The sequence below is a fragment of the Heptranchias perlo genome, chromosome 6 (genome assembly GCF_035084215.1).
Source record: "Heptranchias perlo isolate sHepPer1 chromosome 6, sHepPer1.hap1, whole genome shotgun sequence".
Classification (NCBI taxonomy): Eukaryota; Metazoa; Chordata; class Chondrichthyes; order Hexanchiformes; family Hexanchidae; genus Heptranchias; species Heptranchias perlo.
In genome coordinates this window covers 31,520,468-31,548,416 of record NC_090330.1, presented here as the reverse complement: position 1 = coordinate 31,548,416, position 27,949 = coordinate 31,520,468, and the positions used below count along the sequence as shown (strand labels likewise).

General features: G+C 40.5%; 1 protein-coding gene across 1 annotated transcript in view; it reads left to right on the top strand.

Annotated features, from left to right (window-relative positions):
* The window catches only part of LOC137323173 (anoctamin-7-like), a 50,172-nt gene extending 22,489 nt beyond the window's left edge, over nt 1-27,683 (top strand). The window contains exons 9-23 of the mRNA XM_067986682.1: nt 36-158; nt 1,391-1,486; nt 3,310-3,398; nt 7,440-7,555; nt 9,220-9,309; nt 11,316-11,468; nt 13,018-13,054; nt 13,484-13,593; nt 13,681-13,832; nt 15,841-16,015; nt 18,445-18,574; nt 19,607-19,740; nt 21,266-21,346; nt 21,751-21,822; nt 26,593-27,683. Coding sequence (XP_067842783.1) covers nt 36-158; nt 1,391-1,486; nt 3,310-3,398; nt 7,440-7,555; nt 9,220-9,309; nt 11,316-11,468; nt 13,018-13,054; nt 13,484-13,593; nt 13,681-13,832; nt 15,841-16,015; nt 18,445-18,574; nt 19,607-19,740; nt 21,266-21,346; nt 21,751-21,804 — 1,540 coding nt within the window. The 3' untranslated portion in view covers nt 21,805-21,822; nt 26,593-27,683. The remainder of the gene's footprint in view (nt 1-35; nt 159-1,390; nt 1,487-3,309; nt 3,399-7,439; nt 7,556-9,219; nt 9,310-11,315; nt 11,469-13,017; nt 13,055-13,483; nt 13,594-13,680; nt 13,833-15,840; nt 16,016-18,444; nt 18,575-19,606; nt 19,741-21,265; nt 21,347-21,750; nt 21,823-26,592) is intronic.
* Nucleotides 27,684-27,949: the final 266 nt, after the last annotated feature.

Sequence of the window (27,949 nt, the reverse complement as noted above, 5' to 3'; positions counted from 1 at the left end):
ACAAATGTTTACATGCAATATATTTCTCTTTTCAGTGTATCATGTAAAAATGTCAGCAGTGACGTGAATACATTCTTACGTGGATATAATTGTAGCATAGTCTGTTCAACTCCAAATATGGTCTCAGAAGTGGCAGATAAGGCAGTGGATCAAATCAGGTAAATGTTCATTCAAGAGCATATTTCAGATGTTTTTTATGTCCTTTTAAAAGTTGCTGTAATATGTGAAACAATTTTTAGTGCAAGCTAGTAAAACGGAGTTAAAAATCTCCATCATTTGGACTTATTCGGGTAATGGTTCATTATAGTCATCCACTTGCAATGTTAACTTTTTGGATTACTATTAGGTTTTATTTATCTTTTGAGTTACTTTAAGTGCCATGTGAAAAGAGATCCACAGATGTGAAATATAAGGGCCAATTTTCTACTATCTAGCATCCGGGGAACACTTATTCCTGGAGTGCAAAGCACAGGAAAAGTGGCAGAGACCCCTTATGGCTGGTCTCTATTGCCTTTATGCTGCCCTGGGATATCCAAGACTTCTCCCAAGGAGGCAGGATGAAGTGCAGTCTGCCTGCACATGCAGCAGGCGTACACCTGGGGTAGTCATTCAAATGAAATGGAAGGGGCATTGCTGGCCCTGCCACCTCATTTTCCTGGTCATTTGCCAGCCAGACGCCCATTTTGAGGGGCACCCAGCCCCTCTCCAAACATGGGATCAGAGAGATGAAGGCAGCAGCCCTAAAGGTAAGTCCCATTTATTCCCTTAACAGGGACATTGGGCCAGGGATGGGCTGGAGGCCTTCTGCCTGCTATTTTTGGACAGCAGGCAGAGGGCCACACTCAAGCCGGCCATTGCCAATGCTACAGGAATCTCAACTCTGCTGCAGGGACCAACTTCCTTTTCTACAAATACAGGTGGGTTCAGGTCAATGCTGGTGGATATAGTTGGGGTGCGCTTGTCTGCCAGTGCCCTGACACGGGGCTCAGAGAAAAATCCATCCTATAGGCTTTCAGTTCTGTGTTTTGAGCAAGTTTTAAACTCCAAGTTACTTGAGCAATTGATAACTAATATTACCTAACAATTTTTAAGGGTTTCAAGGGATGTGGAGTTAAGGCAGATAAATGAGGGTTGAGGTACAGATCACCCATGATGTAATTGAGTGGCGGAGCAGGCTCAAGGGGCTGAATGGCCTACTCCTGTTTTTATGTTTCTATGTGTCATACCAGTAAGGGCCATAGAGTGAATAAAGCACAGTCACTCACAAGTGAGATCTTTCTCAGACCAGTCAGACTTGTGAGTTATGGCTTTCACACTTGACAAAGAATAATCACCATTATCATATCTGCTACATATAAAACATATCTAATCTCACATTCCTTTCTTTCAGGGGTATATGTGACAATGTTGCTGGAAGGAAAAAGAATATTGAACAAATACTTAACAGGACTTGTGCTGTTGAGGTGCACAGTGATTGTGTTTTTCAGTAAGTATGAAGTCCTTGACAGATCAGATAAATGAGGCTGTTTCACTAATTTAATAGTTTTTAATGTAAACTTTGCCAATTTTTCCCGTCATCTACTGAAAAAGAGAGATTACCTAGCTTCAGTAGTCTCTTCTTGATTATGGGAATGATGCATTCTCCACAGACCGTAAGAGCTTGCCCCTAGTATATTCGGTCCAGGAAAATCAACTGACTGATGTATAATCATATGAAAAAGGACAGGAAAAGACCAGCTGATTCTTCAAATCTGCCCTGTCCTGACATGGTGCTGCCTAATCACACCATTAAATGCACCCTCCCTCTCCCCCGCAGTCCGCAGTTATGCGATCTCCTGGGCGAGGCAAACAACATATATAAATTGAACTTGTTGCTGCTGTTGTTGAGGCAAACAAAAAAAACAGATATTAAAAAAAACCTTAGGAAAATTTAGGGAACAAAAACCTGTGAAATTCCTCGCTAACCCCTGCAGGCAATCGAGCAAGTGCCAGGAGACCGCAGTGACTGTACCTGTTAACCCACCTACCTTCTATAACTTGAGGTGTCTTGCACTCACAGGAACTCGTCCAACTTCCTTTTGAATGCCTGCAGTGAATTCACACTCATTGCACATATGGGTAACCAAATCCAGAGATCAACAATTCTCTACGAAAAATATACTTCCTGGCACCTGACTGAACTCTATGCTTTTTGAACATCTACTGATGCCCCCTAGTTTTCCCTACCTGTCCAGCTCAAGTAATCTATTCAGGTGGACGGAATCTAATCGATTCATTATTCTAAAGAGCTCAGTCATAACCTCTTGAAGTCTACACTTCTCTAATATAAAATGTTGCAGCTTTCTAAGCTTGTGCTGATATCCAGTTTAAAAGGTCCTTGATTATCAATCAAGTGACCATCCACTGACCCTTTTCCAGGACCTCAATATTTGCCACTATATAAGGGGACCAAAACTGGACACAGTATTCTAGATGCAGCTGGACTATGACCTTGTACAAGGAAAGGATTTTACTTCTAGTTTGATATTTAATCATAACACCCTATTCGCAACACTTGGACCTTCAAAACATGAACTATAATCCCCAAGTCCTTCTCCTGCTCAGCAGCCATGAACCATGGTTATGCGTGCCTGAAACTACTTCTGCTCAAATACATCATGCTGCAGTTGTCAATATTAAGAGAGATCTCCCAGTCACGGGCCTGTTCCGCACTTCAAGGACCATTGGTTAGGCCGCAGAGGAACCCAGAAAACTGAGGAGCATGCCCAGTGCATGCCTCACTCAATTCTGCTAAATTTCAGACAACGTCATGAAACAGACGTTTGGCCCCTCATTTGCATATGCAAGGGACCTAATGCCTTTTTCAAACAGCTACCAGGGATGCCTTAATATCGCCCAAGCCAATATGGCATTGGATGTACTTCAGTCACCGTTTTAGTGCGCCTGTTTTTGATACCTGCAGCCCGTTGGCCACATTTAAATGAGGCCCCAAATGAAAATGGTTAGGGCCTCCTAAAGCCGGCTTTGGCCACTCCACCAACTTCGTGCCCGTTTCGAACAGAAGTTGAAAATCATGCCTGAAGTCTCCCAAGGCTCCAACTAAAGTTGTCAACTTGATTGGTCTCAGAACTGTGCAGGCTGGGCAATTGCAAGGAGAATAATTATTCTTTTTACTCACTGCTGCATGATATATATTCACAACTGGAGATCAACGGTGAAATAAGTAAAATACAGTCCAACAAATGTGCCAGTTGCTCTCATTTTGTTGGAATTCTTACTGTTTCTCTCATTATTCTGTTTTCCTCATAGGGTCCCATTAGATGATGTCTTTAATGTAATCAAATCTTCCTTTGACAATGCTGCTACACCATTATTCGGACTTATCATTTGCCTGTGGGGTGAGTGCCCTCTGTAAACTACATTAAAGTACAGTAGTTGGGAGAAAATAAACTGATCACACATCACAACTGAAAGAAAATGAAAATATTATTTGATGTATTGTTTACACATTGCATAAACTCTCTCTGGGGGTGACAGTAAATGCCAGTGAAATGCACAATGTTCTTTCTAGCTGAACTAGGCTGTATCTTTCACCACGCTGCATTTGAAATCAATGGGCACTGCTTCAGTGAGTGACTGTTTAGAAGTGTCATTGACGCAAGGTCAGTTGCTGTTTTTTTCTGTAAATAGGGTTTAAATGGACAGGAAAAAACAATTCTTTGAATAAATTTCAAATGAAACAAAATCAGTCAACATTCCTTATTTTCTTAAAATAAAGATTCAATAGGATACTGTAGAGCTGGAGTTTTGGCAACAGGGGGGAACAGGAGCGAGAGCCTGACAGAGTTCTCAGGAGTGGAGTAGAGTGGGAGCAGGAGGCTTTTTTAGGAGGGGAACAGAGCAGGAGCGGGGACAGCCAAAGTCTCCTTAGAAGAGGAGCAGAATGGAGCAAGAGCAACAGCAAGCAGAGACTGCTTATTGTCTCGTAAATACAGCTAGGCAAGACACCACAAAGGTGACTTTTCCACAAGTCTCCAAAGTAAAGCAAATTAGTTGTTACGTGCATTCACAACATATTCAGTTCATTATTGAGAAGGTGGTTTCTCTCAATCTGCAAACAGAAGAACGCTGCTGAAACAGCAGCATGTGACAGCAGGTAAAAGCAACGTCAGTCATATGGAACAGATTGTTCACTATAAGGAACAGATCACCCGGTTTGAACAGTTTTAGTCTTTTGACATGAAGAGAAAGAAAAGAGACATACAAGAAAGTGCAACTCAGACGTGAAGATTATACACCATGAAGAATAGCTTGAGCAATTGGAGCTTAAAGAGCCAGGAACCTTTTTGTTCATCTGTACACACTTAAATTTAACATGCTCTACATTTAAATCAGACTAGCAGTGTAGCAGCACCAGCACCCACTTCAAGCCTCTAGCCAAGCTGTTCCAGTACAGCTACAACACTGGCATCTACCCGACCAATGTGGAAAATTGCCCAGGTATGTCCTGTCCACAAAAAGCAGGACAAATCCAATCCGGCCAATTACCACCCCATCAGTCTACTCTCAATCATCAGCAAAGTGATGGAAGGTGTCGTCGACAGTGCTATCAAGCGGCACTTACTCACCAATAACCTGCTCACCGATGTTCAGTTTGGGTTCCGCCAGGACCACTCGGCTCCAGACCTTATTACAGCCTTGGTCCAAACATGGACAAAAGAGCTGAATTCCAGAGCTGAGGTGAGGGTGACTGCCCTTGACATCAAGGCAGCATTTGACCGAGTGTGGCACCAAGGAGCCCCAGTACAATTGAAGTCAATGGGGATCAGGGGGAAAACTCTCCAGTGGCTGGAGTCATACCTAGCACAAAGGAAAATGGTAGTGGTTGTTGGAGGCCAATCATCTCAGCCCCAGGACATTGCGGCAGGAGTTCCTCAGGCCAGTGTCCTAGGCCCAACCATCTTCAGCTGCTTCATCAACGACCTTCCCTCCATCATAAGGTCAGAAATGGGGATGTTTGCTGATGATTGCACAGTGTTCAGTTCCATTCGCAATCACTCAAATAATAAAGCAGTCCAAGCCCACATGCAGCAAGACCTGCACAACATCCAGGCTTGGGCTGATAAGTGGCAAGTAACATTCGCACCAGACAAGTGCCAGGTGATGACCATCTCCAACAAGAGAGAGTCTAAGCACTTCCCCTTGACATTCAACGGCATTACCATTGCCGAATCCCCCACCATCAACATCCTGGGGGTCACCATTGACCAGAAACTTAACTGGACCAGCCATATAAATACTGCGGCTACAGGAGCAGGTCAGAGGCTGGGTATTCTGCGGCGAGTGACTCACCTCCTGACTCCCCAAAGCCTTTCCACCATCTACAAGGCACAAGTCAGGAGTGTGATGGAATACTCTCCGCTTGCCTGGATGAGTGCAGCTTCAACAACACTCAAAAAGCTCGACACCATCCAGGACAAAGCAACCCGCTTGATTGGCACCCCATCCACCACCCTAAACATTCACTCCCTTCACCGCCGCACAGTGGCTGCAGTGTGTACCATCCACAGGATGCACTGCAGCAACTCGCCAAGGCTTCTTCAACAGCACCTCCCAAACCCGCGACCTCTACCACCTAGAAGGACAAGAGCAGCAGGCACATGGGAACAACACCACCTGCATGTTCCCCTCCAAGTCACACACCATCCCGACTTGGAAATATATCGCCGTTCCTTCATCGTCCCTGGGCCAAAATCCTGGAACTCTCTCCCTAACAGCACTGTGGGAGAACCTTCACCACATGGACTGCAGCGGTTCAAGAGGGGGGCTCACCACCACCTTCTCGAGGGCAATTAGGGATGGGCAATAAATGCTGGCCTCGCCAGTGATGCCCACATCCCATCAACGAATAAAAAAAAAGCTTTTGCCCTGAAGTTTCGGTATTAATTTGTTTTACCTTGCGCTGTCAATCAGGCTTATTAACATTATGGGTAGGAAGTTAACTCTTGCTGAGTTGCATTAAAAATCTGAAATATTTTGCCTGAGTGAGACAACGGTGAGCATGCAGCTAGGGTCTGTACTTAGTTGAATGAATACCCTTAGAAGCTGTCAAATCTGTGCAGTTAAACAGAATGGCCCTGTATTTCAGTAGCAGTTCTAATGGTCTCCCGCCAGAACTCCAGCAGAGGAGCAGGAGCAACCTGCAGGAAATGCGATAAATAGCCATTTCCCTGGCAGTTCTGCCAGCCTGCTGCCAGTTACAGTGGGAGACCGTTGGAACCTCCTGCAGAATTTTAGCCCCACAGTGTTTTAAATTAGTGTGTAGTTAACCAGAAGAGGAAAAATTTGCAGGCCTATGGGGAAAGCACAGCATAGCAGGGTAATGGAACTAATTGGATCGCTCTTTCAAAGAGCTGGCACAGGCACAACGGGACGAATGGCCTCCTTTTGTGCTGTATGATTCTAATATTTAACATTGAATTAATGGCAAAAGAACTGGGATTCTAAAAATATTCTAATCAGAATGTACATTTAAGTGATGCACACTTAAACGGGCTTCACTGTACTTATAAAATACAGTCAATTTAATGATACAGTAAACCGTGTGTTACATGATGGCCCTGAAATTCCACAGGGGTTTTACTGGTCCCTCACTGAAACTCAGGCAGAATCCCAAGAGAATTGGTATAAAAGGTTGAAAATGGCCATTTACGCCCCGTCCCTCGGGGTTCTGCCGATCTCCCACTGAGCTTACAGTAGGATTAACCGATAAATTAACCTAGTTATTTTATATCTTTCCTTTCATGTGTCTACATTATGAATGTGAAAAAACTGAAAAAGGTACTGTTACTATAGGACTTTTGTTTTCCTATGTGAAAAGCTTAAGTTTGAAAACTTAAAAATTGAAAAATTCAGTCTGCTGACTAACCTATTGCCATAGATATTTTTGGGGAAAGATATGTGATTCTATCCCCAGCTCCAAATCCACAGTGACTTCCCCAGATATCAATTAGCCACAGCTAACTGAAGTCAATTTTAAAGTGCATTGTTCTATCTAAAGTCATAAAGTTTCCTTCTTGAGGCATGACGAGACTTTGTTTCTGTTACACTGTTGTTCTCTCTGTGACATGCAAAGAGAGTAAGCAGGCAACCTGTTCCCAAGCTTCTGCCAATACCACTCGTGAAGTGTCCACTGGAAAGTGTGCAAGAGCAATGCAGGTTGGCTGGTCCTCATATTTTTGCCTATTCTCCATTCTCCACTTCTCCCTGATGGCCCGACCGAGATTGGGAAGTCACTATGTGGAAAATGATGGGCTTGAACATCTGTGTTCTACTGCTAAACAGACAGCACACTGTTGCACAGTGCATTACAGCATTGTTGTTTGTAAAATTCTTTCTTCTTCTAAGCTGGATGAGTAAAAGCATGGTTACATTTCCAGGAACGATATTTTTGGAAAAGTGGAAAAGGAAGAATGCAGAACTAGTGTACGAGTGGGATGTTGAAAATTATGAAAATGATGAACTAACCAGGCCTGAATTTTATGGAACAGAACCGGTATGTATTTCATTTTTATAAATGGGGCCAAATTTCTTTGACTGTTCTGATGGCAGTCTGGTGGAATGGCTTTGAAAAAGGCCAAGACTCAGATTGGCTTGGTCATGACGCAACCTGGGATTTCCCGCTTTACCTTGTAAGGGGCAGGTTTTCCATCTGCTTCTTACTTCTCCACGTTGGTGGCCTTGTCAAGGCCAAAGTTGGGGACTCCTACACTGGGAGGGAAGTAGCTTGGAACCTGAGGAGAAGGATAATTTAAAAGAAAATGTTGAGGGGACTGAAGGGGCTAGTAAATTGTTTCTCTGGGGATGCCCCATAAACCCATACCTCACAGCTGGTAGCCATGCACTGGAGTGTCCAGCAGTCTGGAGCTGGTGGGTGCCCAAGATGCTTCCATAATGAAGTGATTTCCCATCTGTATAACTGCAGTAAGACATCCTTGCTCCTGTACTCAAATCCTCTTGCAATGAAGGCCAACATACCATTTGCCTTCTTAACTGCTTGCTGCACCTGCATATTTGCTTTCAGTGACTGGTGTACAAGGACACCCAGGTCCCTTTGTACATCAGTATTTCCCAATCTAACACCATTTAAATAATACTCTGCCTTTCTGTTTTTCCTTCCGAAGTGGATAACTTCACATTTATCCACGTTATACTGCATCTGCCATATATTTGCCCACTCACTCAACTTGTCTAAATTGCCTTGAAGCCTCTTTGCATCCTCCTCACAACTCACAATCCCACCTAGTTTTGTGTCATCAGCAAACTTGGAAATATTACATGATCCAAATCATTGGTATATATTGTGAATAGCTGGGGCCCAAGCACTGATCCCTGCGGTACCCCACTAGTCACTGCCTGCCACCCCGAAAAAGACCCATTCATTCCTACTCTCTGTTTCCTGTCTGTTAACCAATTTTCAATCCATGCCAGTATATTACCACCAATCCCATGTGCTTTAATTTTGCACACTAACCTCTTATGTGGGACTTTATCAAAGGCTTTCTGAAAATCCAAATAAACCACATCCACTGGTTCTCCCTTATCTATTCTACCAGTTACATCCTCAAAAAACTCCAGTAGGTTTGTCAAACATGATTTCTCTTTCGTAAATCCATGTTGACTTAGAAAATATCAATGGGATTAGACAAAGTGTCCTATTATCACATTCTTTATAATAGACTCTAGCATTTTCCCTTATTACTGATGTTAGGCTAACAGGTCTGTAGTTCCCTGTTTCTCCCTCCTTTTTTAAATAGTGGGGTTACATTTGCCACCCTCCAATCTGCAGGAACTGTTCCATAATCTATAGAATTTTGGAAGATGACAACTAATGCATCCATTGGCATTTGGAGTGTGGACACTTTGTCAAAACCCACATTTGCTTTCTCTACAGATGCTGCCTGGCCTGCTGAATGTTTCCAGCATTTTCTGTTTTTGCTTCAGATTTCCAGCATCTGTAGTTTTTTGCTTTTTGTTTTTATCACTGAGGCAGTTAGCAGTGTTTAATTTTTCTCTTGTGTTTCTTGCTGATTCTGCTGTCCCTCAGTGCTGGCTACACTGCAATAATAACCTCCATCTGGTAAAAGAGAACAAACTCGACTGTCAGTGTGTAAAACGAGCACCATCTCTGACTTGTCCTAATATTCATCAATTTTGTAGGATCCAATCACGGGTGAACCTGAATCTTTCTACCCAGTCTCCAGACAGCGCCTGAAATTTTTGCTTTCACTTACAGTAGGGATTGTACTGGTAAGTAATTTGTATGAAAGATAATGTATGTTTCTATTTCTTTTCTATCTCTTTCTCTTGATTTTATTCTTCAAAATGTCACTTTACCCTGCTTCAAACTGGATACCTGCAGGACAAGTCAACTGGGACTGTGGATATTACCATGATTACCATTAATATTACTGTAAGACTGGCTTCCAGCATTGGGGAATAGTCAGTCAGGGAGAATAGTCCATCAGCTACATTTTATCATAAAATAGATGGATCTCTCTGTTTCAATAAATTTCTCCAGCTAGCAGTACTGAGGGAGTGCTGCATTGTCAAAGGCGCCCTGTTTCAGATGAGACATTAAACCAAGGCCCTATCTGTCTATTCCAGTATTTGAGAAGAAATAGAGATTGTGGAAAGAATTCAGTGAAGATCAGCAAAGGTGATTGCAGTTTTAGGTCACTGAGCTATGAAGGGAAGCCATCTCTCAAAGCGGGGGCTGGGATGGTAGGCACGAGCTAGCAAACTATGTAACGCTCTTAACAGGGTGAGAGGGAAAACTATTTAAAGGGGGAGCCGGGGGAGGGGTTAGACCAGTCTACAAGCTCTCTAGGCAGGGGGGTGTTACTTTGTGGAGGAAAAGTCTATGGACTACAAATTCAACCGCACAACACCCGTTTTTTTGAACACTAAACCATCCCCTAAGCTGCCAATATGGCGGGCAGGAAGCGCATGCTTATTATGAGCTGGAAGTGTCATATTGGTGTAAGACAAAAAGAAGATATCCAGGGCCTGCCCCTGACATAGGGGGTAGGCCATATGCATATTCAAATAAGAGGCCTAACACCCCTCACCCCAATCTCCTCCCCCCCCACCCCCAGCAATCAGAAACCTCCCCCCTGCCCCCCGCACTTGCCTTTCTGCTGGCCAGGGAGGCCCAATATTGGTAGGCCTCAATCTGCTGAGCTGCATCTAGATGCCCGTGTGGCACCTCGCAGTTCAGCAGCCCAATGTTAATGAGGCGGCAGCTTCGAGTGCAGGGGACCAGACAGCGATCTCCACCAGTCGCCCAGAACTCATAATCGACCCCAAGAGAAGAAAAGCAAAAGAAAAGAGAAAGACAGGATCCTGGGCTTTATAAATAGAGGCATAGAGTACAAAAGTATGGACGTCATGATGAACCTTTATAAAACACTGGTTCGGCCACAACTGGAGTATTGTGTCCAGTTCTGGGCACAGCACTTTAGGAAAGATGTGAAGGCCTTAGAGAGGCTGCAGAAGAGATTTACTAGAATGATTCCAGGGATGAGGGATTTTAGTTAAGTGGATAGACTGGAGAAGTTGGGGTTGTTCTCCTTGGAACAGAGACGGTTGCAAGGAGATTTGATAGAGGTATTCAAAATCATGAAGGGTCCAGATAGAGAGAAACTGTTCCCATTGGGAGAAGGGTCAAGAACCAGAGGACATAGATTTAAGGTGATTGGCAAAAGAACCAAAGGTGACATGAGGAAAAACTTTTTTACACAGCGAGTGGTTAGGATCTGGAATGCACTGCCCGAGGGGGTGGTGGAGGCAGTTTCAATCTGGACAAGTACTTGAAATGAAAAAATTTGCAGGGCTACGGGGATAGGGCGGGGGAGTGGGACTAGCTGGATTGATCTTGCATAGAGACGGTGCGGACTCGATGGTCCGAATGGCCTCCTTCCGTGCTGTAACCTTTCTATGATTCTAAGAGAAAGAGAAACAGAAGCACAAGAGGAGAGACAGAAAGAGAACTAGCAACACAAGGGCAGCAGAGGCAGGTGAAAGAGTGATCCTGTTCTCCAACTTAGCATGTGCAATGCCAGTGGAGATGGAAGAGTATGTTTGGAATCTAGTGACTTATAATTACTGTTATCTTGCAGAAGTTCAATTACTTATACTTATGTTGTGCATCAGTGTATCTGAGCCTAACTCGATTCTGAACTCAAGTATTAAAAATGAAGGAGATAATTACGTCAGTTAGAAAAATCCAATTTTCTTTTTTGCGTTCTATACAGGTGGGCTGTGTATTCATCAGTGTCTTGGCAGTTGTAATTTATAAAACCTGGGCCAGAGCTCGAGTGACGACCTCTAACTCATTTGAAAGTTTTCTCTTAACTACTATCGTTAGTTCATTACTCAATGCGTTGTCCATTGCAATCCTGAATAAAGTAAGTTTATTTGATTATTATGATTGATAAGGCTGACCTAATGCTTCAATAGAAGTAACTTGACTACTCATAATTAACAAACAACGTAGCATGAAATCACAAAACTTTGTATGGTGTGAAAACCAAGTAAGATCTGTAACTGTACCAAATTTCAGCCACATCTGTGCTGTTGATATCTTATTAGAATACTTTCCCAGCTTGTTGTTTGACGTATTTACCAATTAAATTTAAATCTTAAAAATGTCTAAATTGTTACTTGTAAAACCTGGCTGAAGTTTTCAGGATCTATCTGTCAAATGGGGAATGGGTTACAATGTCAAAGTCATATTTATGTTTATTGAAACAGATGCCAGAAAATCTTTCTTCTTCTATTGCAAACAGTAGTGATAAGAAGCCCTGCTATGGAAGCTGGATCTTCAATCTGTTCATAGACTTCAGGCTGAAATCAGACTTATTAATGAGTTGTGCATATATAAGACTATTCTGCATGCTAACGTAAGTTTAATAAAAACTAGACCATATATAACTCATGAATCATGAGTTTTGTGGCTGTCTGTGAGTAGAATGCATTGCTGTGGTAATCATTCTGCCACAGACTGTAGGGAATCCATAATCACCATACACTCCAGTGATCTGTTCCAGAAGGTGATGACTCTGTGAAAAGAAATACCTCCCACATGCAATCTTAAGATAAAGAAAGCCAGGCATTTCATCCCAGTACTTCTGAACCTGGAGTCTGACATTTTCAAGCAATTTACTGATCCCTAATTCATCTCAGCAACTTACAAGCAGCTGCAAAGTCCTGGATGCCTGTGGGGACCACTTGAGCTGTGGCCTTAAAGGGATAAGCCAGGTTAGCAGCCAAGCATCACAGTTATGTTTTTCCCATATAAATGAATTTTTAATACCAATTCCTGTATCCATTTTTCATCAGGGATATTAAAGCTAAATTTGTTATTTTTATTTGTGTCTTTAAGTCAGTATTTATGCTTGTCAAAGTGAGAGATGTCTTTTCTAATATTTGCACCCAGTTTTAGCATTACACTAACCCAGGTCAGGTGTTGCATAGCCAGCTGCAGAATAAAACTCAATGCACCCTGCCACAAAGAACATTCCTTACTATACTGATTTAAGATGTTTCATCTTCCACACCAACTGTTTTTGTGGCTTCTCAGAGTAAAATTGCCAACTTATTACTAGTGTCAAATTGCAAGCATTTTTATGCTGTTGAATCATCCATTAGGAACTAGGCACCGACTGCCCAAACTGTTATCACATATGACCACTATGGCCACTTGTGAGTGGTGACTGTCATTAGATCAGATGTGCTGAACCTCAAACTCAGGTGGTGGAGGTGTAAACGCAGTGTAACATTCCACTGTACTGCCTAGATCTGTACTGTCCACTGCCAGGGTTTGTGTATTAATCTCCTAAATTCTCTTTGATATCTTAATTTTAATAATCTGAAATGACCTTTTTATGGGATAAAACTTCATTGTTCCAGTATGGAAAATATTATGGAATTTGACAATCATTATTTTAATTTTAGGTGTATCAGATAATCGCAGTTAAAATGACTGACTGGGGTAAGTAGTTATATATTTATGTAGTTCAAGTGTTTCAATACTAGTCTGTTGCCCATGTGGCATGATGTTATCCACAAATGTTAATATTATTATTCAAAGTAGCTTCCGGCATGTAGTTTATGAATATTGTAAATAGCAGGGGAACCAATGTAAAGGTCAAAGGAACGTGGAAAAGAAACTCATCCCTATGAGGAAAAATAGCAAAGCCAAGTTATAGTGGCTGAATGAGGAGATCAAAAATAATCCAAAGGCTATGAACGTGTTAATATTAGTGTGGCTGTATGCCAGCACTCACAGTGTGATTTCACCCTATATATCATCAACACTAACTTATTTATATAGCAGCTTAACACACATCCTTGGGATGTCCCAAAGCACTTTACGATGTATCACTGCCAATGTTTATTTTGTTCGTTCTTCTCTCTGTAGAAAACTACAGGACTCAGACCGATTACAATGACGCTCTGATAATAAAGTTATTTGCCTTCCAGTTTGCCAACAGTTATTCATCTCTGTTTTATATTGCATTTCTTAGAACGGTAGGTAATGCATCTAACGTTTATTTAAAAAGTGGCTGGTTACATAAGAATTCCAAAATACTAATCATTGATCTGATTTAATTTTAGAACAATGAACAGTTTTTCACATCAATTGGTCTGCCTGGTTTGGAGGATAATTGTGGAGAGCTGAACAATTGCATGTCAGAACTTAGTTTTCAGGTCCTTACACTGATGATCACCAAACCACTTCCGAAATTTTTAAAAGATGTTATTGCACCGTAAGTCTGTCTTTGCAACGCTGATCATTTGGTTTGAAGTTTTAACTGATGCACAGTACATCAGTAATTGGAAATGTAATATTATGATGCATTTAAAATTATTTAGTTTGTGGCAGTTTAGTAGTGTACTGCTAAAAGCTCTCTCTTTGTGTCTTAAACCCCTCTGATTCTAGCAGCTTCAGCTGTGATTAGTTTTATTTAGATAAGCCTCAGGTAGAGTTCACCTGTTAACAGACATTGATAGAGAGGCAGAGAATGCTGGAAACACACAGAAGGTTAGTCAGCATCTGCGGAAAGAACGGACAGGTCAAGGTTTTGGGCTGGGCCCTTCTTCGGATGAAAGAATTACAGTTAAGTAAGCATTTTAATAGAATCGGAGAAAAAGGAATGTGTTAAAATGCTTTTTCTTCTTTCACTTTTCATTTCTGTTCTCTATTTTTGTTGCACTTGCAGCTTTTTGTTTCTTGTTTGTATTGATGGAAAGACACCGGCCATGAAAAGACCAATGGCACTTTCCATTGCTGAAGTCTTTGCTGTAACAGTCCTGAATGGCACGTAATGTAACAACATTAGGGTAGAAAATGCAAATGACAATCATTGTATCTTGTTGCTGTAGAATCAGTCATCACACAATATATTCAACCCTAGTGCTGGAAATGATCGAGTCACAGGTGGAGACAAGAATGTACTTTTGATGTAATGCCAGGGCTACATGATGATAGGCATAGGACAGGCAAAGGAGCCGTTTGGGAACTTCTGGTTATATATTATTTTATGTATTTTGATGCAATTATATAATATTTATATATAGTTATACTATATGATTGCATTCATATTTATTAAGGCCCATATATTTCTAATTTTTATGTATTTGTATACTGTTTATATGTAAAGGTAAATTCAGTGCTCCCGCACTCCCAGCAGGGAGCCATGCTTCAAGGGAACACAGGTTCGAAAATCAGCACTACACTGTTGTAGCCCTGCACCAATATGCCATCCCTTTGAGTGTGGTTCTCTATTGGGAGTGTGGCATCAGTGAACTTACCCTGCAATATTATATGTTGAATATTGTGTATATCTCTCATGCTCATCTATTGTATTTCTGATTATTACCAAAAGCAATTGTGATGCACAGATTTATTTAACTGCTATGCAAGTGACAGACACTTATGTATTTATGCAATTATAGCTTATTATAAACATGGATTAATTATTTATGTAACTGCAACACATGAGAGGCACAGATTTATTTTTTACTTATCTATCTGCAGTGGGCGAGGAAAATATTATTTATTTATGCACCCAATTCATATATCTTTATCCATGAGCTATGCCAGTGGAGATCCACTAATATCACATAAACATACTGCAGGAGTTAGGGCTAGATGAGGACATGACTCCAGCAATGTGCACCAATGCTGGGGCATTCCTTTGCATCTGCATCTGCATCTGCATCTGCATGTGCAGTGCTGAGAACTGGTTCTATTAACTCTTATCCCCACTGAACAATAAGAGATGGAAACTCGGACATGGACAGTAAACCATTACCAACCATGTCAGGGCCATCGTGTAAGGGTTTTATCTGGCACCTGCTTTTACTACCAAGTAAGAACTATTGGAAAATGAATAGTAAAACTTTACTGCCCTTGAGGATCCAGGAGAAAAAACATTTCCAACATTTGGAATGTAGGGCTAGAAATTATTCTGTGACATATTATTATACAAACAGTTAATGCATTTGTATCAAATTCTTCTATCTGATACTTTAATGGAGGAGTTTACCTGTTTATATTAGTTGGGTTAATATCTGTTAAAATAGCAGATAGGGAACTTTGATACATGTGCATTAAGAATTTGTATGATAATACAGTGTAGGTTACAATATCTTAAAGAACCAAAGTATATTTTTAGTAAACAAAAATATTAAAGAACATTGTGGGACAATATTTTATCTTTCATTATCATTATTTTATCATTTTATCTTTTGGCCATTGTTTACTTTTTTCAGGTGGTTAAAAAAACTGATGAACAGATGCTGCAGTGATAAAAACAAAGAATTGTTCCTTCAAAAAGACTGCAGTACGGTGGATGAGTATATTCTCACGGAGTACAGCAAGCCAGACCTTGGAGACTTCACACTGGAGGAGTACACTGAAAAAGTCATACAGTATGGTTACCAAATGGTAAGATTGAACATTAGTTACTACACAGTTACCAGAAAGAAACAACTTTCATTAAAGTTATAGGTTAGAGAAGTGCAGACCGATAAAGATTTGACTTTTAAATTATGGGATTAATCAAACCTGAGATTTGAACTCCATGTTATACACTGTCTGAAATGTGCGCCTCGTGCATTAATAATTCCAGAACTTTCCCTGTTTCATGCACTTATTCTGTCTTTTCTTACTGCTGAGTTCAACCTTGTGCAGCAGCATAAAGAAAGAACTTGCATTTACAAAGCACCCTTCACATCCTCAAGACAACCCAAAATGCTTTACAGCAAATGAATTATTGTGAAGTGTAACCACTGTTGTTTTTGTAGGCAAATGCAGCATAATTTGTACCTTAGTCAGGCAGTAAGGTCAGAAAATGATGTTGGCATCGTAATGATGTCACACAACCTTGGTTTACATTTAATCAAGAAGTTCCGACCTGTTTCAGATAGGAGCTCCAGCAGCCAGAAATTATCCCACCACCCACCACCCACCACCCCCGGAAAATCAGATGATTCTAAAAGCAGCGTTGACTGGGGGAGGGGGATCAACTGACAGGTTGATTTTCTGCTCCATTTCAATTGCAAATGGTGCAGTAACAAGACTAAACTTGACCCCCATAATTTGTACATAGAAACATAGAAAATAGGAGCAGGAATAGGCCATTTGGCCCTTCGAACCTGCTCCGCTATTCAATATGATCATGGTTGATCTTCTATCTCAATACCATATTCCTGCTCTCTCCCCATTCCCCTTGATGCCTTCTGAGACTAGAAATCTATCTATCTCCTCCTTAAATATATTCAGTGACTTGGCCTCCACAGCCTCCTGTGGTAGAGAATTCCACAGTTTCACCACCTTTTGAGTGAAGAAATTTCTCCTCATTTCAGTCCTAAATGTCCTACCCCGTATCCTGAGACTGTGACCCCTCGTTCTGGACCCCCCAGCCAGGGGAAACATCCTCCCTGCATCCAGTCTGTCTAGCCCTGTCAGAATTTTATACGTTTCAATGAGATCCCCTCTCATTCTTCTAAACTCGAGTAAATACATGCCTAGTCAACCCAATCTCTCCTCATATGACAGTCCTGCCATCCCAGGAATCAGTCTGGTGAACCTTCGCTGCACTCCATCCATGGCAAGAATATCCTTTCTTAGGTAAGGAGACCAAAACTGCACACAGTACTCCAGGTGTGGTCTTACCAAGGCTTTGTGTAACTGCAGTAAGACCATCCTTGCTCCTGTACTCAAATCCTCTTTTGCCATTTGCCTTCCTATCTGCTTGCTGCACCTGCATGTTTGCTTTCAGTGACTGGTGTACAAGGACACCCAGGTCCCTTTGTACATCAACATTTTCCAACCTATCACCATTTAAATAATACTCTGCCTTTCTGTTTTTCCTTCTGAAGTGGATAACTTCACATTTATCCACATTATACTGCATCTGCCATGTATTTGCCCATTCACTCAACTTGTCTAAATTGCCTTGAAGCCTCTTTGCATCCTCCTCACAACTCATAATCCCACCTAGTTTTGTGTCATCAGCAAACTTGAAAATATTACATTTGGTTCCCTCATCCAAATCATTGATATATATTGTGAATAGCTGGGGCCCAAGCACTGATCCCTGCGGTACCTCACTAGTCACCGCCTACCACCCCGAAAAAGACCCATTTATTCCTACTCTCTGTTTCCTGTCTGTTAACCAATTTTCAATCCATGCCAGTATATTACCACCAATCCCATGTGCTTTAATTTTGCACACTACTGTCACGGACTTCCATCAAAGTTTGGGAGCAAAATGCAACTGGTGAATGCTTATCTTTATGGCGCTACATCTCCCAAGCCGTTCCTGCGGAAGCAGAGTCCAAAAAATATTTATTAACATCAGAGTCAGCCTAGTCCCTGAGGAACATCTCTGAGGTTCATGCAACCTCTGGTTCCATCCTATTTAGTTTTGCAAATACCTAAAGTTTAGAGGCAGTTGCACAGGAAAAGCTGATAGCTACTTACAGGACATGTGGCTGCCAGTCAGGATCAGTATATGTAATTTTGATGATCTTTTGCTTGCTATTATGATTGAAAGGACTATTATGTTCAATTTAGAAGTGTTCCAGAGACTACTCCTATGAGACTAATCTCTGTGATAACCCATGCACATCTTTTTTACTAAATGAAACAAAGGGAAACATTACAATTCAGTATTAAATTAGTTTTGATCCATTTTAATATATTTTAAAATAATACTAATCTGTAATTTAGGACAAACAGTAACTTCAGTTTGAGAAACAAAACATATTTACATTGTTGTGATTGAAATGTTAAAATGTAGTTTCAAAAGGCCACAATGAATCCCTTAAATTAAAGATGATTATTTTAATTCTTCACTGCTTTATTTACAGCTTTTTGCTGTCTCATTCCCACTGGGACCATTCTTTTTCTTTCTAACCATCTTATTTGACATACACGTGGACGCTAAGCGATTGTTATGGATGTACAAACGTCCCATCGCTCACATGGCTCAAGACATAGGTAAGGAATTGCAGGGAAGGAACCAGCACAAGTGTTCCATACAAAGATATGTCATAATTTGTTGAATCTTTTTATCTTTATGGAAAAAGATACAGCAACCACATAATCTGTGACTGTCAAGTCATAAGTTGAAAAGGAAAATGGCAACTTAGGAATGATTAATACTTTGGAAACATTCAGGGCTACTTGCTGTTTTTGTATAACATACACCATTATTTGTGCAAGGGTCTACTCAGTTTTAGGTTTTTTTAATGCAAACAGTGGTTGTCAGTGCAGATACAATCTATCATGCACTTCATATGAATGAATGATGACAATCACTGAAGGATTATAGTTTGTGAAATCATTGTTGCAAATTTGAATAGAGATCATTTCCAGCTGACAACCTGGAACTTGTGGTATTCCCTTTTATTTATCCAATCAGTCACTTCTTCACAAAACTTTATAAAATTTGTCAAATATGACTTGCCTTTTACAAATCCGTGCCTGCTGTCTTCATTAACCCTGAGTGGCCACATTCTCAATGGTGGTCTGCAGCTCAGTCAAGTGATCGTACTGCACAGATGCTGCTCAGCACATTCTGAAATATGCCATGAAGTGCTGATGTTGAACCATCAAAGTGCGTCTATTGGTGCCAGTCTATACTCCGAGGCTGGCCTCTCCTGCCACACCGCCACGCTATTAAAATTTGTACATCCATTCTGTCAGTGCATGCTGATACTTGCAAACGTTGCCATTCTGTTACTAAAATAATAATTTTCTCATGATAGATCATTAACAAAATCTTAATATGCCTTAACAAACATTTTCTATTTTCAGCAGCAAACTTTCAACAGCAATAATAATGGCAGAAACTGTCTTTCCTGCTCTTTTTCCAATTTTCCATCCCTTTTAGCTCAGTTCTCTGTGGTTGTTATATTTAAAGCTGAGTGGAAAAATATACCCCCTACTGTCAGTGAAATGTTACTGCATTAATGTTTTTTCAAATTTGTGGATATATGGGACATGACTAAGTGGATTCTGTATTGTTAGGTCACTGGTTCACAATATTGGATCTAATAAATGGTGTGGCTGTGGTGACCAATGGTTGCCTCATCGCATTCACTGCAGAATTTGGAAGAGAGAAGCCCTTTTATGAAAAACTCGCCATCCTGATTGTGTTTGAGGTATGGTAATTATTTTAATAAATGCCAGCTTATATGGTCTGCTGAGGAAAACTGTGCTATAATATTTCTAAGAAAAAAGAATATGGTTTTACTAGTAGTAAGAGGTGTAATTTATAAGGTATAATTTCTGCGTACCTGATTAATCTCTAGAGATCTGTGATAGAGATAAAGGTGTCTTGTGTCTTTTTGATTTTCTCAGTTATTTTAGTAATAATAATTAAAGGAACTGAATGATGCAGTGGGTTAAATACTGGCCTTTCATTCTGGGACCTGGCCTCAAATCCACCCAGTGATAAGATGAATGTTCCCTTGTGTTGCCAATTAGGGTTGTATGTGAAATAAGTTTAACTAGTCTCAGCCAGTTGTAACACCCTACCATTATTAACTCAACTCAGCTAACTAAGCACAGACCTGTGATCTTCCCTGTCTGTATGAGATTTTGTGGTTCTGCATGGCTCAATGCCATACTGGGTGCTGCATGTTTGATCTTAAGCATGTCCAGTAATGTATAAATATGAACTCTACTTTTACTTTATAATAATTACAAAAATAAAAGTTTAACCATCTACTATATATTTTATTGCAAATATATTAGTACTAATGAAACATAACTTCTACTGCAGTGTCTTTTGTATGTCTAACAAATGGTGTACAGTAAAATAAGTAAAAAAAAAAAACAAAAGGGTAGATTTTCCGCTAGGCCAGTGCAATCCACCTGAACCAGCGCAAAAGATCCAGGAAAATCGTGGAAAATCAAGCGTAAGTTACGTCTAGCATAAATTGAGTTTCCGCGATCTTTAACGCTGGTTCAAAAATCATTGTGCCCGAAACTGGCCACACCCCCAGATCGAAATAACGAGGATGGCAAGTTTCCGCCGATTGCGCCCGTTTGTGGACTTTCGAGGGGGGTCTTCAAATTAAGCTCGTTTTCTTAGGCGTACAGGCACTAGTAGGCACGTTTTAAACAATCTTACATCTTAAAAAATATTTAATTTTGTGATAAACCCATTTTCAGCTGTATTAATAAAACTGCACCAAGTTACCACTCTTAAATACAACAATGAACATCTTTTGGTGCAATGAAAAGAAAACGATTATGTTCTATTAGGCTGACTGATTGCGCTGGCTCATGGAAGATTTTGGTGGTGATTTTAATCCCCAAGAACAGGTGGGTTGGGAACAGGTGGGAGTTGAAAACAATTGTTTTTTGAGTTTCGACCGCAACCCGGCTTTATTTCCAGGTTTAACTTGGACGTGTAAAAGTACAGGCTTCCTATTGGGAATGCAAAGTCTGAAAATTTTGCAGTTGCGACCCCAAAAAAACAACTATTTTCAACTCCAACCCACCCGTTCTTGGGGGTTAAAATCACTCCCTTTATGTTTGCAATTATGCAAATCCTTTGTGATTATGCCACTGCATCTTGAACTGTAACCTAACCTGTGCAATTTCAAGCGCAATTTGCGCCCAATTTGCCGATTGCGCCCAAAGCGGAAACTCTATCCCATATTCTTTTATTTCTTTCAGCATATTGTGTTCGTAGTGAAATTTCTGCTGTCAACTTTGATACCAGATGTTCCTCAGCTCATACACCTAGCAATAAGGAGGGTATGTCTTTAATGACAGAATATCTATCTAAATGCATTGAGTTAAGAGTGAAATTGGCTGCATGCTTGAGGACATTAATTTTGCATGGTTAATTATAGGAAATGATACGTGCCTAAGTAATGAACATATTAAGAGCATGTGCAATCTAAGATAGTACATCAGTAAAGATTTAAATCTCTGAAATTCCATATGGTAACTGTGCTTCTGGTAAAATATAAAAATATATAATTGTTAGCACAGTCAAATCAACATGCTTGCCAGTCAGATACAAGCAAAATTCCAAAATAAACATGTTTTTCCAGTTTCAAAGTAGTTGTTACCTTTCCTGTTATATACACTGTACGTGTCTGATTGTACACAAATGAACAACACATAATAGAATTCCATTGTATTTGTTACTTTAGGAAAAATATGAAGCACAAAAGAAAATGGAAGCTGACTGCTGCAGTTCATTATAGCCAAAATGTAATAAATGTGTAAGTAGCTGCTTTGATCACCTCGTTTTCCTAACTAGTCTTTGCATTTACTGATCAGCCCATAATTTAACAATTGTTGTAATTTTAAGGGACTTTGCTGTGCCTTTGGAGATCATGGAGAGGTCAACAATTGTAGCAACAGCTTAAAACAGAATGAGTTGTTAGCAAAGGCAAATCATCGTGGATTTTGCACCATCTGCTAAATTATAAGAACCTAAGAAATAGGAGCAGGACTAGGCCATACGGCCTCTCCAGCCTGCTCCGCCATTCAATAAGATCATGGCTGATCTTCAATCTCAACTCCACTTTCCCACCCGATCCCCATATCCTTTGATTCCCCTAGAGTCCAAAAATCTATCTATCTCAGCCTTGAATACAGTCAATGACTCAGCATCCACATGCTTGCCAGTCTTGGGGTAGAAAATTCCAAAGATTCACAATTCTCAGTGAAGAAATCCCTCCTTATCTCAGTCTGAAATGGCCTACCCCTTATCTTGAGACTATGTCCCCTAGTTCTAGACTCTCCAGCCCGGGGAATCAACCTCTTAGTATCTACCCTGTCAAGTTTCCTCAGAATCTTACATGTTTCAATGAGATCACTTCTCATTCTTCTAAACTTCAGAGAGTATAGGCCCATTCTACTCAATCTCTCCTCATAGGACAACCCTCTCATCCCAGGAATCAATCTAGTGAACCTTCGTTGCACTGCCTCTAAGGCAAGTATATCCTTCCTTAGATAAGGAGACCAAAACTGTGCACCACCAAAGCCCTGGACAGTTGTAGCAGGATTTCCTTACTTATGGCAGAGAATTTCAAGTTCTGCACAATATATGAAGGAGCCAGCTCCCCTGAAGTTGTGTTATGTGTAATATTATACCTATTCCACCATTAACAACATGAAAACTTAAATAACTAATTTTGCTTCTCTACAAGTCTGCTATTTTGAGGCAGCTCCAGCTTAAGGAATCTGATGGCACTAATATATTGCAGGTTTGACATTCGTACTTGCTTTAGAGTGGGGTAAGCCAGCAGCACCCAGATATACGAAGCTTTTGTATTTGCACTATTGCACTTTCTGGGTGGGGCACCCATAACCCCTGGACCGGGTACAGCATTTTGCAATCTCTGGATGCCGTGTTTTTATCAAAGGCACTAATGATTGCCCAGATAATGATATTTGTATGAAGCAATTTACAAGCTGACACTGTTGTCTCCAAGTGATAACCAAGTAATTAAACATATTGAAGTACGAGAAGCTTCTTATAATGGGAATTCTCACACACAGGGTAAATGGTATTTTCAGCTTCTTCTAGTTCTATGATACCAATGCTAATAGTACTTATTGATCACAATTACTGTTTTTCATAAAAAATGCAAATAAATACTGAAAGTTGCCCCAAAGTGCCAGCTGTCGCTCAGTAGTAGTTCTCTTGCCTCCAAGTCAGAAGATGAAGGGTCCAAACCTCACTCCAGATACCTGAGCTCAGAATCTAGGCTGACACACCAGTGCAGTACTGAGGGAGTGCTGTATTGTCAGAGGTGTCATCTTTCGGATGAGATGTTAAACCGAGACCCTGTCTGCTCTCAGATGGGTGTAAAAGATCCCACGGAACTATTCAAAGAGCAGGGGGGTTATCCTGCTGTTTGTGGGATCTTGCTGTGTGAAATTGGCTGTCGTGTTTCTCTACATTACAACAGTGACTACACTTCATAAGTACTTCATTGACTGTGAAATCTTTGGGAAGTCGTGAAAAATCGCTTCATAAATATAATTTTGTTTTATCAAAAAAATGTCAACAAAAGTAGTCAGCATTATTGTATTTTCTGACTTGTTCTTCGGATAATTCTGAACATTAGAGCCTTTGCTATGGTTTTTTTTAATCAATAAGAATATACATGCACTTTGAATATCACTGAGCAGATGATTATTTTTTAACATCAGGAATTTGTCGCGCTAGGCAGAAATTCCTGAAAACAGTGGGACAATTCTCAAAAATGTTGAGGAGGCGAACATCTCTGGGCTTTTTTCAGTTAGATGTTGGTGCCATTAGTTTGTGTGGTATTCTGTAGCTCTGCAATGCTCTTGTGCTGATTTTGAGCGGCAGGGGTGGATTGGTGGCAAAACTGTTTATTCATTTATTTTCAAAGGTCTTGCATACCATGACACCATCATAACATATTAAACATGTTAAAATCAGAAACCTGTCGATCATACCACTACAAATGACAGGCAACGTGAAAAGCATGAATGAGATATAAGAAGGGACAACCTGCAAATTCTATAAATGCACTCCTCATTCTTTTGTATAATATTTTAGTGCCATGTGAGCAACATTTTTCATTTATGTGTAGGTTACAAAAAGAAAATGACATCAGTAAGTGCCAAAGAGATCTTCAGCTGATGTCACATAAAAACTTCTGTGGTGACAGGGAGGGTAGATTTTCAATTTGCCACCTGGGCGTAAAACTGGCATAGCAGATTGCCCGCCCATCATAGAAACTATCTGATTTTCATTTCCATCAAAATCAATGGCTCTATGACTCTTACTCTTTCCTGTTTTGTGGAATTCTTTCCTTGGCATTGTGTACTCTCTCCTATATGTCTGTTACTCTCTTGCTATGTCTTTATTTCTTTTTTTTCACTCTCTCTCCTTTTTCCTTTTACCTTTAGATTCAAGGGTCAAAACCTCTGATTGCCCCAGAAATAGTCTTGTCTTTGTCTGGGATTAGAGGCCTGAAATGTGTAATGACTTGTTATCTTTGCACAAGGGAACGGGAGTGGGGGAGGATGGAGGATGGGGGAGAGGGGGAGAACAGGGTGGGGGGAGGAGGAGGGAGAGGGGGAGAACAGGGTGGGGGGAGGAGGAGGGAGAGGGAGAGAACAGGGTGGGGGGAAGAAGGAGAGGTTCAATCCTGAGTTGGGAATGAGTACAAGGCTAGACTGTGCAACTTGGGTTCTAAGGGAACTGAGGACGTTTAAGCAGAGGCTCAGAGGAAATGGGGAAGCTAAAACAGAGTGGGAGGAAGCGGAATGGCAGAAACTTTGCTGTAGAATGATAGTCGAGAGGAAATCATATGAATCGGTCCCTCAATACTACGTGAATGATGATGGTTAGCTGGACCAATCAGATCTGTGCGATATAATGGGCAACTGTGAACAAATTAATTTTATTAATATGAACACTGAAAAAATGAATTATTTCAAAATTTTAGATTATTAGAAATAGTCAATAGACTAATAAGTATTGGAAAATTATCAAATAAATACTCAATGTATAATGATTCCAGTATTTTATATTGTTACTTGATTGCCCATACATCTATTCATCGATTAATATAAATTGTAGTATACTACCAAGAGATGAATGATCCAACTTTAATATATAATAAATCCGTTACAGATTTGTCACTGTGTGGCTGCCCAGAAATATCTGGATCCGGGCAGACATAGTCATGTCCTTCCATTGAATTCATAAATGTAATTTTTAAAATTACATTTATGTTATAAATAACATTTGTATACAGGAGAAAAGCACATTTTTAAGCTGATTAACCAAATACATCAGACAGTGCACAACAGAAATCTGAGGTGAATATGTTATCCTACAGAAGTTGTCAATCATGCAACATTTCTGGCAGGACTCCCTAGGATCTTCAGTACTGACCTCATTTACAGGTGCTATTTCCATTACATTATGGTAGAGGTAAACTGGTTTCACAAATAAAGCTACCTCAATTGATGAGATATTAGTCATTGTGATCCCCCTCCCCAGTATTACCTTTAAAACCCAAACTTCATGTCATCTAAATGCTACTTCCTCATTTAACCTGCCCCCTCTTCTATTTTTTCCAACTTGACTAGTATCCTGCACTTCAGGCCTTGGTTGTTCGTTAGATTTCCCAGTTGAAGAAAATTCTGAGTTCCTGTGAGCTATAATTTCTAAATTATTGGTAGTTTTGAAAAAACAAATATATTTAGTCAGATTATTGGCAATCCCATTCAGTTGTAGCCTTGAAGAGCTTTTGGAAAGATGGCGACTAGCTTATGCCTAGACTACATATTAACTTTGGAGATCAATGTAGGAAGATAAATCATGCTATGCCCATTGTTCCAGAACCCAGCATCTTGAATTTCTTTAGAAATTAACTGTTAGTGGCAACCCTGATGGATCAATTGGTAAATTCAATGCCCTGTGTGGAACCGACTATACAGACCAAGCAATTCCCAGGTTTGATTCCTGATCTGTGTTGAGTTAGCTTAATTCTGTTGGAGCAGAGGTAGGGGTGCAATTGATCTCAGTCCCTCTAGGTAAGGGAAGGAAATAAAGTAGTGAAGATTCCCACTGCTAAATGTTTTCCATAGGCAAAAAGTATAAGGGCTCATCCCATACTCCTAGCAGGGAAACTGTACACGAAGGGAATGTGGACCACAAATCATGCTACAAAATGAAATTCTGATTCCCTAACTTGCACTTCCTGTGAGCACAGCTTCCTGCTGGAAGAGAGGAAGCAGTAAGTTAGCCCTGTATTTCCTGCTGAAAAATGTAAATGGTTATCAGGTGAGGACAGAACAAGGCTGGGCAGTGGACAGGCACTGTAACCAATAACCTGCTGACACTCGCTGTCTACCGTCACATGGGAAAAATGGCTACTTAAGTAGTATTGAAGGGTGGCTGCTATCTGTGGAACCATCAAAAACTACCTTCAAGAGAAAGGGGAGAAATTGGGAAAAAAAATAACTCTGCTTATTTTACTATTTTTTTCTTTTAGATTCTCAGCAAGAGACAAGAACAGAAGTATGTTTTGTCCATATCTGCAACCATCATTGAAGAGATATCCAATCTGCGCTGAAGATGATTAAACAAAAGATCATAAGAGAAGGATTACTTGACTCTCCCACATTTAACAGCATGTGGTATAAGCAAAATGTACAACTTCACCAACTAAACCAATAGAAAATTCTGAAAAAGTTGTATTTTTTTCGTACGAGGATTTATCTTCAATGTATGTACTCAAAGTTTAAAAATGATCAGAAAAAACAAAATGCTGGATGTATGCAGCAGGTCCCTCAGTTTCTGACTGGAGAAAACATAGGCAGCGGGAATCTTACCCACCTCCAGCACATGTTGGAAAATCAAGGGCTGCATGCCCGCAATTTTCTGATGTGCATTGGTGTAAGAATTAACCCAATAACAGATATAATTTAGTATAATTAAAATCAACAGTAGAAGTCGAATGAAATGTACTATGAATCTATGTATCTATGAATGCAAACTGTACTGTGTATTAATATAGTATGAACCATGTAACATGTGTTCAATAAGAAAGTGCTGGTGGGCTGAGAAGGATGCATGATGATTATTATTGTCAAGTTTGCAATTAAAACTAACAGAATGCTGACAGTATTGAAGTGACAATTAACAGACCTTGGGAAAATCACAGACTTGAGGGAGGATGGGGTGTAATGATCACGGATTCACCTAGGCTCAGGCCTCTCTATCTCGAGCCCCCGCAAGCTAGTGAATAGAAGCCTGTTTATAGAAACTGTGTCCTGTGAAGGCTGGCAATGTAACTCTAAGATAAGGTACCGTTAAGTCTGTAACAACAAGACACAGATGGTACCAGGAGTTGCTTGGGATGTAACCTCTAAAGAGTGAGAGGCATGAGGAAGGCACGCAAGGTTCTGGCGAGGAAGAAGAGAACTCTTCAGTCAACAGAACACAGCGAGAGAGAGAGACCGTGCCGCAGTCACTTGGTGGGATACTTCCAAGGTTTCAAGGAACAGACTGTGACTATTTCTCTTTGTTAAGTATCACTTTCTTTGTACTAATTGTGATGTGCCTAATAAATCTGTTTTGCCTTTAACCATAATACCAGTACTGTGGTGGTCTTGTTGTTGTCACGAACCAGTCCTTGGATTGGATTAAATTATAATCCTGAAAGTAGGGGCTTTAAATCCTACATTGGTAGTGGGCGAGATTCCAGATCACTAGTGCGTACTTGGAAAATTATCCCTCCTTTGTCAGTGTCTGTCTTTTTCCCTTTTGGATTTTGGTGGGCCTGCTATGCACTTCCAGTATCTTTACGTCATATTTATAGAATTTGCTTTCTTTTTCCCTTCATCTCT